General features: G+C 38.9%; 1 protein-coding gene across 1 annotated transcript in view; it reads left to right on the top strand.

The window, feature by feature from the left end:
- The window catches only part of ELAC2 (elaC ribonuclease Z 2), a 33,259-nt gene that overhangs the window by 4,487 nt on the left and 14,309 nt on the right, over nt 1–14,463 (top strand). The window contains exons 3-13 of the mRNA XM_032211418.1: nt 4,254–4,324; nt 5,999–6,063; nt 7,033–7,090; nt 7,420–7,488; nt 9,169–9,294; nt 9,991–10,049; nt 10,958–11,016; nt 11,100–11,172; nt 11,694–11,806; nt 13,298–13,396; nt 14,277–14,418. Coding sequence (XP_032067309.1) covers nt 4,254–4,324; nt 5,999–6,063; nt 7,033–7,090; nt 7,420–7,488; nt 9,169–9,294; nt 9,991–10,049; nt 10,958–11,016; nt 11,100–11,172; nt 11,694–11,806; nt 13,298–13,396; nt 14,277–14,418 — 934 coding nt within the window. The remainder of the gene's footprint in view (nt 1–4,253; nt 4,325–5,998; nt 6,064–7,032; nt 7,091–7,419; nt 7,489–9,168; nt 9,295–9,990; nt 10,050–10,957; nt 11,017–11,099; nt 11,173–11,693; nt 11,807–13,297; nt 13,397–14,276; nt 14,419–14,463) is intronic.

Genomic DNA, 14,463 nt, shown 5'->3' with positions numbered 1-14,463 from the left:
TTGTTGAGAAGGTGGTGGCCTTCCAGCTCCAACGGTCCTTGGAGGAAGCAGACTATCTAGACCCCTTCCAGTCAGGCTTCAGACCCGGTTACAGCACGGAAACCGCTTTGGTCGCATTGATGGATGATCTTTGGAGAGCCAGAGATGAAGGACATCCCTCCATCCTGGTCCTCCTTGACCTCTCAGCGGCTTTCGATACCATCGACCATGGTATCCTTCTGCGACGACTGCGGGAGGTGGGAGTGGGGGGCACCGTGTTACGGTGGTTCTCCTCCTACCTCTCGGACAGGTCGCAGTCGGTGTTAGTGGGAGGGCAGAGATCGTCCCCAAGGCCCCTAAAATATGGGGTGCCGCAGGGTTCGGTCTTATCCCCCCTACTATTTAACATCTACATGAAACCGCTGGGAGAGATCATCCGTAGGCACGGGATCAGATACCATCAATATGCGGACGATACTCAATTGTATCTGTCCGCCCCGTGCCAAATCAATGAAGCGGTTGACGTGATGGACCGGGGGCTTGAAGCCGTCATGGACTGGATGAGGATTAACAAGCTTGTGCTCAACCCGGAAAAGACCGAGTGGCTGTTGTGTTTTCCTCCCAAAGATTTGGCCAATAATCCAACACTCAGGCTGGGGGGTCAAATTTTACACCCCTCAGAGAGGGTCCGCAACTTGGGAGTCCTCCTGGATCCACAGCTGTCATTCGACCATCATATAGCGGCTGTGACCAGGGGGGCATTCGCCCAGGTACGCCTGGTGCGCCAGTTGCGACCCTACCTGAACCGGGAGGCCCTCACAACAGTCACTCGGGCCCTTGTGACCTCTAGGCTGGAATACTGCAACGTGCTCTACATGGGGCTGCCCTTGAGGAGCATCCGGCGACTTCAGCTAGTACAGAACGCAGCCGCGCGAGTGATTGCGGGTGCACCCCGATTCACCCGCATTACACCTATCCTCCGCGAGTTGCGCTGGCTACCTGTCGATCTCCGGATGCGCTTCAAGGTGCTATTGATCACCCATAAAGCCCTACATGGCAGTGGATCTGGATACTTGAGAGACCGCCTTCTGCCAATTACCTCCCTACGACCTATAAGATCCCATAGATTAGGCCTCCTCCGCATTCCATCGGCCAGCCAGTGTCGGCTGGCAACCACAAGGAGGAGGGCCTTCTCAGCAGTAGCCCCGACCCTTTGGAACGAGCTCCCCGTGGAGATTCGTACCCTCTCCACCGTCCAGGCCTTCCGCACTGCCTTGAAGAACTGGCTCGCCCGTCAGGCCTGGGGATAAGGATTTCTACCCCGCCCGAATGTTGTATGCATGTTGCTCATTATTTTATTATGTGTTGTTGTCTCAATGTTGTATTTCCCCTTTCCCTGGTTTTCTGTGAGCCGCCCTGAGTCCCCTCAGGGAAAAGGGCGGCCTACAAATGCAAATAAAACCTCTAAACCTCTAAAAGTTATAAAAAAGAATAAGAATTGCCATTAAAAAATTGTAAGGCTGGAACTCTTACATGAATATGTAACAATTTTTCTAGTATAGTTAGTCCTGGGTAATGACCGCTCATTCAGCAACTAATCAACAGAGTGCTGAACAAATGGTAGTTATGACTGAATGGAAACTAATCAAGGAGAGAAGCAACTTGGAACCGTTAGTATTAGTGGAACAACTTGTCTCCAGAAGTTGTGAATGCTCCAACACTGGAGATTTTAAAGAAGAGATTAGATAACCATTTCTCTGAGATGATATAGGATTTCCTGCCTGAGCTGGAGGTTGGATTAGAAGACCCAAAAGGTCCTTTCCAACTCTGTTATTCTGAATAGTCCTCAGAGCTATAACTGTTGCAATGCCCCCTCTGTCACATGATCAAAATTCAGGTACTTGGCAGCCTGCCTGAATTTATGACTGTAGCATGGGCTTTAACTCTCCCTGTACTGCTGTTGCCTACCCCTGTTGCCCCAGCTGACATTTGTGTGGTCTTCCTCTCTTGCTGACAAGGTGCATCTAGCTGAGGCCCCTGCTGGCCTTTTGTGAGGCTTTTGTGAGGTGGTGGAGTACAGAGAGGCCAAAAGGACAGAGATGGGGAGAGATAGTAGGTTGGAGGAGTTGAAGCAGAGGCCAGGGCAGAAGCATGAAGTCCTAAACTAATGACAGTACAGTCCTCATCTAATGACCACAGTTAGGAACACTGGAACTGCCATTGTTAAGTGGTGTAGTCACAAGAAATTTCACCTGATGACTATTTTGCTTATCAGCAGAAATTCTAGTATAAGTTAGGGTTGTTAAGCAAAGACTATCTCTACAAGACCTGTAAAACACTGCAAAACAATTTTCACCCAGTATCTAACATCTTTTGGGAGTGATTGTGGAGAAGATAGGTGTGCAGTAGCTTCAGACAACCTTTTGGATTCTATTGATTCCTTTCTGTCAGGATTCAGCTTTTGGATCAACTCTAGTGAGGGTGGAATGGGAATTAGGTATCCTTGCTCTGCTTGAGTTCTTAGCAGTCTTTGATAACATGAATCATAGTATCATTCTGGCCACCTCCAGAGATTGGGGAGGGGCACACAGTATTGTGCTGGTTCGCCTCTTTTCTTCATGGGTGATACCAATTAGTAGTGATTGTGGGGGACGAATCCTGCCTTTGTTCCCTACTTTTTGGAATACTGCAGAGTTCGGTGCTGTTTTGTCAGAGTTTTGGCAGCATGACTAGTATTATGAGATAAACCCAGGAGCAAAACACAGCATACAGCATACAGAGCCTTTATACAATTAACATGGAGATACAATCCCTTTCCATTCAGCTATGGACACAAGGAGAGAAAAGATATATATATATATATATATATATATATATATATATATATATATATATATATATATAGATAGATAGATAGATAGATAGATAGATAGATAGATAGATAGATATAGATAGATATAGATATAGATATATATATAGATTATATATATATATATATATATATATATATATATATATATATATATAGAGAGAGAGAGAGAGAGATCCTCTAATGCCCGCGTGCGCGCGCGCACACACACAAACACACCTCATTGCATCAGCCTTACATTACATTGCATCAGTTTACAGATTACAACCTTACATCAGCTGGCAGCTATTAAATTACCAGTACCTATTTCTATTCCTGTTCAATATCTACATGAAAAGTCTGGATAAGCTAATCCATTGCTATGGAGTAAAATATCATCAGTACGCTGCTGATGATTATACATCTCTACCCCTGGCAATCAAGCATGCTACTGATCTCCTATCTTTGTTCCTGGAGGCTGTAGGGATATGGATAGGGAACAATAGGATTCACCTGAATCCTGGAAAGACTGAATAGCTTCGGGTTTTGGAGCCTTCTCATTCTGGGACTAAACCATCCTTTGTATGAATGGGATTGCTGTGCCCTAGTCAGACTGGTATACAACTTGAGAGTCCTCTTAGACTTGCAACTCCTGCTTAAAGAACATGTGGCAATTATGCCTGGGAGGACTTTTGCACAATTTTAAATTGTGCATCGGTGATGCTCATTCCTAGATCAGGAGGCTCTGCTCATAATCATTCATGCCTTGGTCTCCTCCCTGTGGAATATTGTAATGCACTGTATATGGATCTGTCCTTGAAAAGGTTTTGGAAGGTTGAGCTGGGGCAAAATGCAGTGGTGTGGCCAGATTTATTGACCCTAAAATGGCACACCTGCATCTCTGTTCCATGAGCTTCATTAACTACTACTTTGCTTCCAAGTTCAATTCAAGGTGGGTTTTTTTTACCCTTAACGGTCTTCATGATATGGGTGCAATTTTTTCCATAAACAATATGAAATGTAACAATAATTAATTTTAGAGTATTTTGTAATTACGGTTTTTATGGCCTTATTGTACACCACCCAGAGTCACGTTTCTGTGAGATGTGTGGCATATAAATGAAACAAATAACTAAAATAAAAATGAATAAACCCTGTGCTGATTTTGAAATTTGATCTTTGAGCTTTCATTTCCTAAAATAGTAACACAGAGTTTTGTGGTTACTTATTACTGAATTTGGTTTGGTTTTTGTTTTAATGTGTCACCTAAAGTTCCTTGGACAATTGAAGAAACTTATAAATGGAATGAATTAATTAATGAATCAGTCAGCGAAAGAGGCATTGAGGATGATATTGGATGTGATGATGGACAGAAGAATGTAAAATATTTTAGTAAATTCCATTAAAAGTTTTGTCTTTATTGCAGGTTAAAGGTGGCTCATTTAGACAATATCTTTCTCACTAGAATGAATTGGGCAAATGTTGGTGGCTTGTCTGGTGAGTTTAGTAGATAAATATATTCTATATTGCAAATTGTGCTACCTCCTTTGCCTGTTGCTTTCCCTTTTCAGTATATAAATTTTTAAAAAAGCAATTATCAGGAATGCAGTGAAAGAAGGGAGAGGATTACTAACACAGCAACTACCAGGAAAAGGGATTATATCAGGGATATTACAAAACACATTTGAGAAATTGGGAAAGAATATTCTAAAATTAGTGACAACTGCATGAATTAATTTGTTAAGAAAAACTTGGTTAAAAGATTTGAAGATCAGAAGAATCTGCAGTACAAATAATTGGAGAAATTAAACATATTGAGGGAAAAATGGAATTCGCAGAAAATAGGATGAAAATAGTAACCAGAGAAATGAATGGACCTGGATGTGGCATAGCTGGAACAAGGGATGAAGAAATTCATCAGATTCATTTTGGAACAACCTGGGGAAGGCATTAAATAAAGAGCTGCCAATGTTTGAACACAATTTATGGAATGGGAAAAAGAAGATGTAGATACAGAAATGAATAGAATGCACACAAGCAATACAAAATACAAAATATTGCCAAAAGTAGTATGTAAAGATAAAAATGTTTCTCTGTCAGGAAGATGACAAAGAGATCAATAGGTTATACAACAGTACTTCAAGGCCAAGTTAATTTTATCCAAAGAAACACCAACCAAAAGATTCCTACAAGGAAAAAAATACAAACTAGACTTGTTTGAACAGGGGTAAAATAGTAAATACTGAAAATCTTTTATGGACTTTTTGAGGAAACTGGTTAAAAATGGGGGATTTTTGCTTTTGTTAATTAAAAAGGGGATATAGAACTTTTCTGAAGGCCAGTAAAGTTGGAATCAATCTAAGCTCTAGGGGAACCATATTTAAATATAATAGATATTGCTATCTATGAAAATATGTTTAGTTTATCAATATAAACTACTGTAAACTATAGGTAGTTCTCAACCTACAACCATTTGGTCATTCAAAGTTATGATGGCACTGAGCCAATTGGCTAGTCTTTGAAATTGCAACCCTCCCAACACCGCAAAGGTCACATTATCATGACCTAGGTGCGGGGCAATCCAGTCGCACTTAACAACCAGTTGCCAAGCACCTTGTGATTATGTGATTGCCATTTCCAACCTTCCCTGGCTGCTTCCAGAATGTCAATGGGGAAGCCAGCAGGAAAGATTTCAAGTCACTGGGGTAAGTCTCCCCTGCTGGGGAACCTTCTACCAGCCTCTTATGCACCTCTGCACACTTTCCCTGATCAATGTATCTCATACATCCTCCCTGCCTCTCTCCAAACAACGGTGCCTCTAGTGCATTCCCTCACCTTCACCTTTGGGCAGCATCCTCTGTGCTTCTCCTTGCTCCCTCCCCCACCTGGGAGAAGCTACTTAACACCTTGTAGGGCTGGGTTTTGAAACTTCCTGCTGGCTTCTCCACTGGTCTTGATTGTGTGAAATCACCATGAAGTTGTCTCATCGAACAGCCATGGGATTCAGTTAATGATGGCAATTGGAACTTCAAGGATTGCTGTCACTAAATGTCAAGCATAATCTTTTTCTTTCTGTATTGCTCGTCTAGCAGTACTCTTTTTTTCCAAAGGTTTTCTGCAATTTTATCTAAAGCGAATTGTAACATTCACACTCTTTATCCTTTCATCCAGGAATGATTCTTACCTTAAAAGAAACAAGAGTTCCCAAATGTATTCTTTCTGGGCCACCACAACTGGTGAGTTGTATCATGCTCCTTTTTTGCAGTGATTACCTACTCAGTTATCTTTTAAGAATAACACCATAGAATTAAGTATGTAATAGGACAGTGCATGCATCAACTTTTTTTTTCAGAATAAGTGATACGATTTTACATGTGTTAATATGCATCTACTTAAGTTGACTTTTTAAAATTGATAGAATTCTTAGGATTCTTAAGACATTCACATTTTTTTCAAGTTTCTACAGAATTTTAATGAAATACTTTAAGAATAGACAGATACTCCTCTTGTATAAAGTGTGGAGTCTCTCTTTGGAATTACTCGTCATAGCCATAGTTAATGTAGTTGCTATCTGTTCTGGACTGAGATTTCTATAATTAATACCCAGCTTCTGAACTGCTCACACCTATAAGCTATGCAAGACAGTACATTACAATTTAACCTGAAGAATAATCTCGATATTCTTTATCTGGAAATTAGAATGGTTGCATTCTGTACTATAAAAATTGCTAGAGAAATGCAGATTTCTTACTTTCCTTACTTTCAGAAACATTACTTTCTTCCTTAAAATTATCACTTAAATTGTGATGAGTATTCCTTTTTTAAAAGATACTTGTTATTACTTTCTAAGGCTGCTTGCATATTGGTATTTTAGGGGGCAGAATAAGATCCACTATTCTGACCTGATGTAATCTTATAGTTAAGAATTGGGAATGCCTAAGTTTGAGTCTCAGCTGCAGTGAACTAAAAGAATTGCTTTAAAATTAGACAACTTATTCTTCCTCCCTTGTGTGTCATAATATATTTCAGGATTGTTGAAAGGATAATAATGAGATCACATGTATGACTATTTTGAATGCTTAAAAATGTACTAAAACGTGAAAAGTGTTTTATCCTATTAGGTGAACCTCATAATATGTGAGAGTAATCAATGTTACTAATTTTCTAGGAAATAATAGTTGTCTTTCTTATTGTGTATATTTCAGCAAAAATATTTAGAAGCAATCAAAGTATTTGCTGGTTCAGTGAAAGGAATGGAGATAGGTAAGTGCTATCTTTCAAATTGTATTTCAAATTCACAGTTGCTGGTGGTGTGCTGTTTTGCATGCTGGCTGTATGGCAGACTGATCAGGAAAAGAGAATTGCTCTACATCTTTGCTTGATTTTCTTGATTTCATGCTGTTCTGCCAACTTTTAAGGTTAATGGCTACATCTTTTCTTTAAAACGCATCTAGCAAAGCCATCTTAAAGCTTGAAACATAAGAATTTTAAACTGTGTTTGATGTAATTATGTTTGGGTCTCTTGTAAAAATTTTATGTAAAGCAGTAGCTCAAATAATTTAACATTCATTTTCCATCTATGTTGTTACTAGTTGTGCAGTCTTTTTTGGCTCCAGAATATGAGGATGAAACAATGACAGTACAACAGGTCCCTCTGGTAGGTGAGTAAGGTATCCTAATTTTAAATAGGATGTGTGTAGAACACAGAAAATTCTGTGCTATAGAGATCTAAGCATCATAAGAATTCTGTTACTTCTGATTCTGAAATATTGGGATGTAGTAATAAGGAACTTGTGGTTGATTATGAGACAGAGAGCCTGCCCTAGTTGTAGAAAATTTTGCTGTACCCTATCTTTATTCCATTGTTTCATAACTTTCTTTTTCTGATGGTTGGTGGCTTTTATATGGGAGTACAATATACACTAAAATCAATATTGATTGATTGAACTTATGCGGCTGCTCATCTTACTTGCATGTGACTCTGGGCAGCATACACTATTAAATCACAACACTTAACCATTAAAATTAACTTAAATGCTTAATCACTACAGTTAAAAAACCCACAATAACAAAAAGAGGGTAGTGCAGTCTAAACTTATACACAGTGCAGCCATTTAAGGGGCTACAGACTTCCATGGGATCCCCAAGCTTGATGGCACATCCACGTTTTAAGTGCCTTTCAGAAGGCCAGCAGGGATGGGACAAATCTCACCTCAAGGGAATGTTATTCCAGGGGGAGGGTATCATGGCAGAAAAAGCTGTCTTTCTGGGTCCTGCCAAATGAAGCTCCCAGGCCAATTGGTCCTGCAGCATTTCCCTTTTACCAGACCTGATGGGATAGGTCCCTCAAGTAATCTGGTCCCATGCCATGTAGGGCTTTAAAATCATAACTGGCACCTTGCATTGAACCTGGAAGCATCGTGGCAACCAGTGCTGCTTTCAAGCAGAGAAGTAAAATATTTAGTTCGTGAAGCACACGTAATTCCTCCAACCACAGCATTTTGTGCCAGCTGAAGCTACTGGATGGTCTTCAAGGTAGCCCCATGTAGTGTGTCAGCAGTAATCCATTTGGGAGGGGTCTAGGGTGTGAATGACTGAAGTTATATTCCCTTGGTTCAGGAATGGGGGCTACTGGCACACAACATGAAACTGTAAAGGCCCTCCTGGCCACAACAGCTACCTGCTTTTTGAGCAGGAGTTGTGAGTCCAAAATAACTCCCATCGTGCACTAAGTCTGTTTGGGTTCAACCACATCCAGTACCAAAGATGGTAACACTCTGGATTCAGAAGGTCCCAGAATCTGAAGCCATCTAGGGATCAATTAAATATCAGGGTAAATACTTCATTAACCGAATTCAAAGTTTACAGATAGCGTATTAGCTTTTCTTGAGTCCAGTACTATGTGTCAGATGGAGATGATCACATTGTGATCACTTCCAGTTTTTTATAATCACATGTCAATGGGTGCTAGGTGGGATAAACAAAAACCCTGATATTTTCAAATTATCGTTACATGAATGACAATAATAAGGTTTGTTTATAATATTCTCGAGTAGCTACGAACATGTCCATTCTGTGCAAAACTGTTCTGAACAGACTATGAAAATTGAAGGTTTTTTTATTTTCTTATTTCATATATCATACAAAACCATGAAAATGATTTGTATGTTTTTGGCTCATTTTTGGACAATGCTGTGTCAATAGAGGCAATTGTGGCCAAATCAGTTAAATACAGTTCTGTATTATATATGAATGTAGTCAGTGTCTGCATAACAAAGAGATGTACATATTTTAACATTTTTCTTGTCCTTTTTCTCTTTCCACCTTTTATCTGAAACAAGCAAAAGCTGACTGTGAGCAAAGGATACATCCAGACTCTAAATCGCTAATAGACGAGGATGCTCAAAAACATATCTCCAGGCCAGAATCGCCCTCTGACATGAATAAACAGTCACCTGATAAAACAGGTGAGGAAGCCTCACTCTTTGTTAATGAAATTGGACCCACCAGGAGGTTTTCATGGTTGGGGAGGGGAAAATTTTCCAGATAAGCAATTATAATTTAAATTGCTGCATGAAGTTTAAAACTGTGTCCATCTATATTTCACAAAAGAAATTACCATAGAAACTGGATAAATTTAGGAATGTATGCCCTAACGATGTCTTAATATTTTTAAAATATTAAGTTTTTATGAATGTTTTGTCATCTTAACTTTATATATGTAAGTTAATATTTATCTTGATGTTTTTGGGTTTATAATGCCCAGGCTGGTTTACACAAAATACTTAAATATTATTGAGGGTGTCTCTACTTTTCTGGCATTTGGTATTGTTCTAGGATGACACTATTATTTCCCCCCCTCCTCTGCATTACTACATCCCCCCCTAACTTAAAAAAAATAGGATAGAAATTCAGGAACCTTAGATTTTATCAAGGGTAAAATAAAATTATTAAGTGTGTGTGTGTGTGTGTGTGTGTGTGTATACGTATACATACACACAAACACACATATGTATGTATAATTGACATGTCTGCTCAAATGTGTAAACTATGGCTCTATGTGTTATCTTGTTGCTTTTGGTAAAAAGCAGACATTTTGAATGTTATGTATATTTTGATTTTGAAACACAGGATGCATTTGTCTGTGTTGGGTTTTTTTTAAGGCAGCAGGAGACAAATACTTGAAAGGGATCCATCTCTTGTTGTTGCATATGTTTGTAAGGTAAGAGCTTTTCTCCACATTGAGGGTACCTCAATCACTATTGGGGATTCTGTCATGGTATAAAGATTCAGTGTTGTGCTGTAAAAATTCTGAGCTAGGGGAACACTTGATATGAAATAGATATGATCCAGGTGCTTTGCTTATTAAAAAGCTGGGTGAAATAAATGCTAAGATTCTAAGTATGCATTTTTACAATTTCACTACATCTGTGTAGCATGTGCTTGGATGTTTCTCATATAAATTATGGAAATAAATTGTCAGCTGTTAGAAATGGTAGGAGTTAAAAGTGCATATTGCATGTCATAGATTTGTAGACTTCTCCCCAACATTTGTATTTATAATTGCAGCTTTTGATGATCTTATACCTGTCTTCTTCATGAGATGATTTTTTTTTTTATGCATTGCTGACACTTGATCTTAGCCAAAAGGGTGAGAAGCAATGCTTAGAGTGGTGCGATGACCTAGAGGTGAAGATGCTCACCTCCCACTCAGAAGGTTGAGAGTTCGATCCTAAGCAACGGCAGATGTTTCCCTATCAGGGCACAAAGAGAAAATTTTTGCTGTGAGCTCTATCTAGGTGTCAGGAAGGGCATCTGGCCAGTGAACACTCAGCTCCACTCAGTCACAATCTCCTCATCCCAAAACAAAGGGATTAAAGAGTCATAAAAAGAAACAAAAAGTGTGCATTCCTTAGTTCACCAAGTGTATTCTGCATTCCTAATAAGATTTTTCATTCCTTTTTGTTTGGCAGCAAGCCAGATATGTCTTTCTGTCCGCTTTTAGTATTTCTAATGTTAGTGTTGGGTTGAAAATGAATGCATTTTATGATATAATGTCAACTTTACAATTTGAGATGACTGAACACATTGCGGGGAATACATGGTGAAATAATCAATATTTGTATGTAGATCCATCCAAAGAAAGGAACCTTCTTAGTTTTAAAAGCAAAGGAACTTGGCTTACCTATGTAAGTATGGAATTCCAGTGAACATTTATATGTGGAATGTCATCAATCTTCAGAGACTAGCTAACTTTTTTGTTTTGCTTTAGTGGCAATGCAGCAATTGCGCCCATAATAACAGCTGTGAAGAATGGAGAGAATATCGTGTTTGAAGGAAAAGAGGTAGAACTTTCTGAAGGGTCCTTTCCTTTAGGACTTTTTGCATGTGAAATTAGCTGGGTATCCCTGCCTTATGATTGTAACCATGGGTTGGTTTTTTTTTTAGTTTATTTTTTAGGGCAGAGAGATTACCACCTAACATTGTTTGGCCTTTGCTTCTATCAGTGGGAATATTTAAATGAATTGAGTCCATAAAACTATTGATTTGTGTAATGTGAAAAAGCATATGAAGTTTCTTACTTATTCAAAGGGAAACTTTTAAGTTCGACCCGTTCATCATTGTGGGTTGAGGTGAACAGCTTTCTGAGTTCAAAAATTCATATAACTTGATGGAACAGTTTGACAAGCAACAACAACAACAACAAAAACAAAACCCTTCCTGCCCTGTGATCCCTGCTTCTTGGTCATTATGGGAAATGTTTCCCAGTAATGTTCCCCTCCCTGTTGAAATGTGGATTGTGGAAATGTGGATTAATAAAATATGTGTATTGGTGGTGTGCATTGACCGTTGTATCTTATTACAGATTTTGGCTGAAGAACTTTGTACGCCTCCAGAGCCAAGTATAGTGTTCATTGTATTAGAGTGCCCTCATGAAGGTTTTATAGATGCAGTCTGTGAAAACAGAACACTGCTAAGGTATGATTAAGCAAAGCTTAACTGTTTTCATATTTTGTATTAAGGAATCACTGGACAACAGCTTTCTTGCCATGTCTTTATTTGTCACCATGTCTTTTGGCTAAAGAGCAGAGACATCACCCTGCCAACAAAAGTGTGTATAGTCAGGGCTGTGGTTTTCCCAGTTGCAATGTATGGCTGTGAAAGAAAGGCTGAGCATAAGAAAGGCTGAGTGCCAAAGAATTGAGGCCTTTGAACTATGGTGCTGGAGAAGACTCCTGTGAGTCCCTTGGTACTGCAAGGTGATCAAACTGGTCAGTCCTAGGGGAGATCAAGCCTGATTTCCCTTTAGAAGATGATGCTGAAGAGGAAACTCAAGTACTTTGGCCATCTAATGAGAAGGAAGGACTCGTTGGAGAAGAGCAGAATGCTGGGAAAGATTGAGGGCAAAAGAAGAAAGGGAAAACAGAGAATGAGGTGGCTGGATTGAGTCACCTAAGCAGAAGGTGTGAGCTTAAATGTACTCCAAAGGATGGTAGAAATCAGGAAGGCCTGGAGGAACTCTGACCATGGGGTCGCGATGGGTCGGACATGACTTCGCAACTAACAACAACAACAACATGTATTTTGGAAAAATGAGTCTGTTTTTATACTTGTCAGTCCATGTCAACAACCTGTTTACACTAGATCAATAAGATGTGGCAAAGTATTAGTAAATGAGAAAATTATATGTACTGCATATAGAATTGATTGCTTCAATTGGTATACAAATATAGATAGTCCTTGACTTACAGCTATTCATTTAGTTACCATTTGACGTTACAATGGCAGTGAAAAAAGTAACTTATGGCCACTTTTCGCACTTAAGACTGATCCAGCATCCCCATGGTCACCCAGTGAAAATTCGAATGCTTGCTGACTGATTCATACCTATGATTGTTGCAGTGTCCCAGGGTCATGTGATCACCTTTTGTGACCTGAGAAGCAAAGTCAATGGGAAAGTCAGATTCACTTAACCACTGGATTACTAACTTAACAACTGTTAAATGATTCACTTAACAACTGTGGCAAGAAAGGTCATAAAATGGGACAAAACTAACTTAAGAACTGTCTCAGCAACAGAAATTTGAGGCTCAATTGTGGTTGTAGGTTGAGGAGTACTGGTTGTTTGAAACTAAGAGTATTTAAAAATAGTGCAGACATACTTCTGGTACAAATATGAGCTTGTATACTATTTATAGTATTCAGTAATTTAAGGCCAGAATTGAATTTTTGATCTCTAGGCCCAATGTTGAACTCTTCTCTATCAAAGTTAGACTGGCATGTTGAGATATAAGGCTGCATCTTTTGCTAAATTCTGGACACCTGTGGAATTTATGTGCCCAGGCCTTAATGCTTGGATCCTGTAGATACTGGGATACTAACTATCCTGACACGTGGTTACAGTATATTTTAGAAGCATAATCTGCCATCTTGAGAATTTCTGCTTTTATATCAGATCTTTTGTTGCAGGTATCAGCAAGAGAATCCGGAAAATTCTGTGGCTTTAATTGTTCATATCACTCCAGATTCTGTTCTGAAGGATAATCGGTATAAACAGTGGTTAGAAAGGTTTGTGTCTAGTGTGAATTGATTTTCTGTTGCTTTACTTTGACATAATGCCGGTATTTAACTCACCAACTCACCAATTGTTTTCCATTAGAATGATAATTAGCATTGTTTAATACTTGGCACTTACGCAATTTTTGAAGTGCTTCCCATACATTTGTAATGTAGAACAATATTACAAATATAAACAGAGTCCAGAAAAAGCTAAGTCTGTATCTAAAAGAAGATAATCTCAGTCTGTAAAATAAGGAGCTTCTTATTCACTGTCATGGCAATATATCAGTATCTGGGTTTATTTTTTTAAATGTATTTCACATTACAGATTAATATAAATATGTAATTGGAAATCCAGTGAATTAAGCATGGTAAAAGCTTCTGGGTGTTTCTCAGATGAGAACATTTTATGCTTTTTATCAATTTCTCTTTTATACTGATTCTGTTCTATCACTATGGTGAACACTTGTGGTAGAACACCTTGTGTTCTATTTTTAAAACCTTATATGGGAGATTGACATACAAAGTGAGGAAACCCCATCTTCTTGTTATGAATGATAGGCATATTGCATTTGTTTACATAGGTGCAGGTGAAAAATACAGGTGAGAGATCCAGCAGGGGACTGCAGGCAATATAACTGTTTGACCATTAGTGGGGCAATAGACATTGCAGCCAGATTGCCCTCATAATATACCTGACCTCTGATTGTACTAAAGCTGTCATGAGAAGCACCTAGAAGAACAGACAGGATGTCAAGACATTAGGCTGTAAATAGCTTCTATTTTGTTTGGATAGACAATAATGGTGAAACTCAATATAAAATAGAATTTCCTTACCCTATTTAGAATATTAAGTTTTAAAATACGTCTGATTTTTCTTACCCTCTAGCTTTGGTGAAAATACTCAACATTTGATACTCAATGAAAATTGCAAGTCAATACATCATCTTCACAGCTACAGAATTCAAAGTCAGCTCAATTACATACATCCAAAGATCTTTCCATTGCTTAAAAACCACCACCCAAGCAAGGTAAGAGGATAATAATAGTAAATATTAGTTATGGAACTACTAGCA

This window comes from Thamnophis elegans, chromosome 2 (genome assembly GCF_009769535.1).
Source record: "Thamnophis elegans isolate rThaEle1 chromosome 2, rThaEle1.pri, whole genome shotgun sequence".
Taxonomy (NCBI): Eukaryota; Metazoa; Chordata; class Lepidosauria; order Squamata; family Colubridae; genus Thamnophis; species Thamnophis elegans.
Note: the sequence above shows the minus strand (reverse complement) of the source record. Positions and strands in the feature narration are given on the sequence as shown.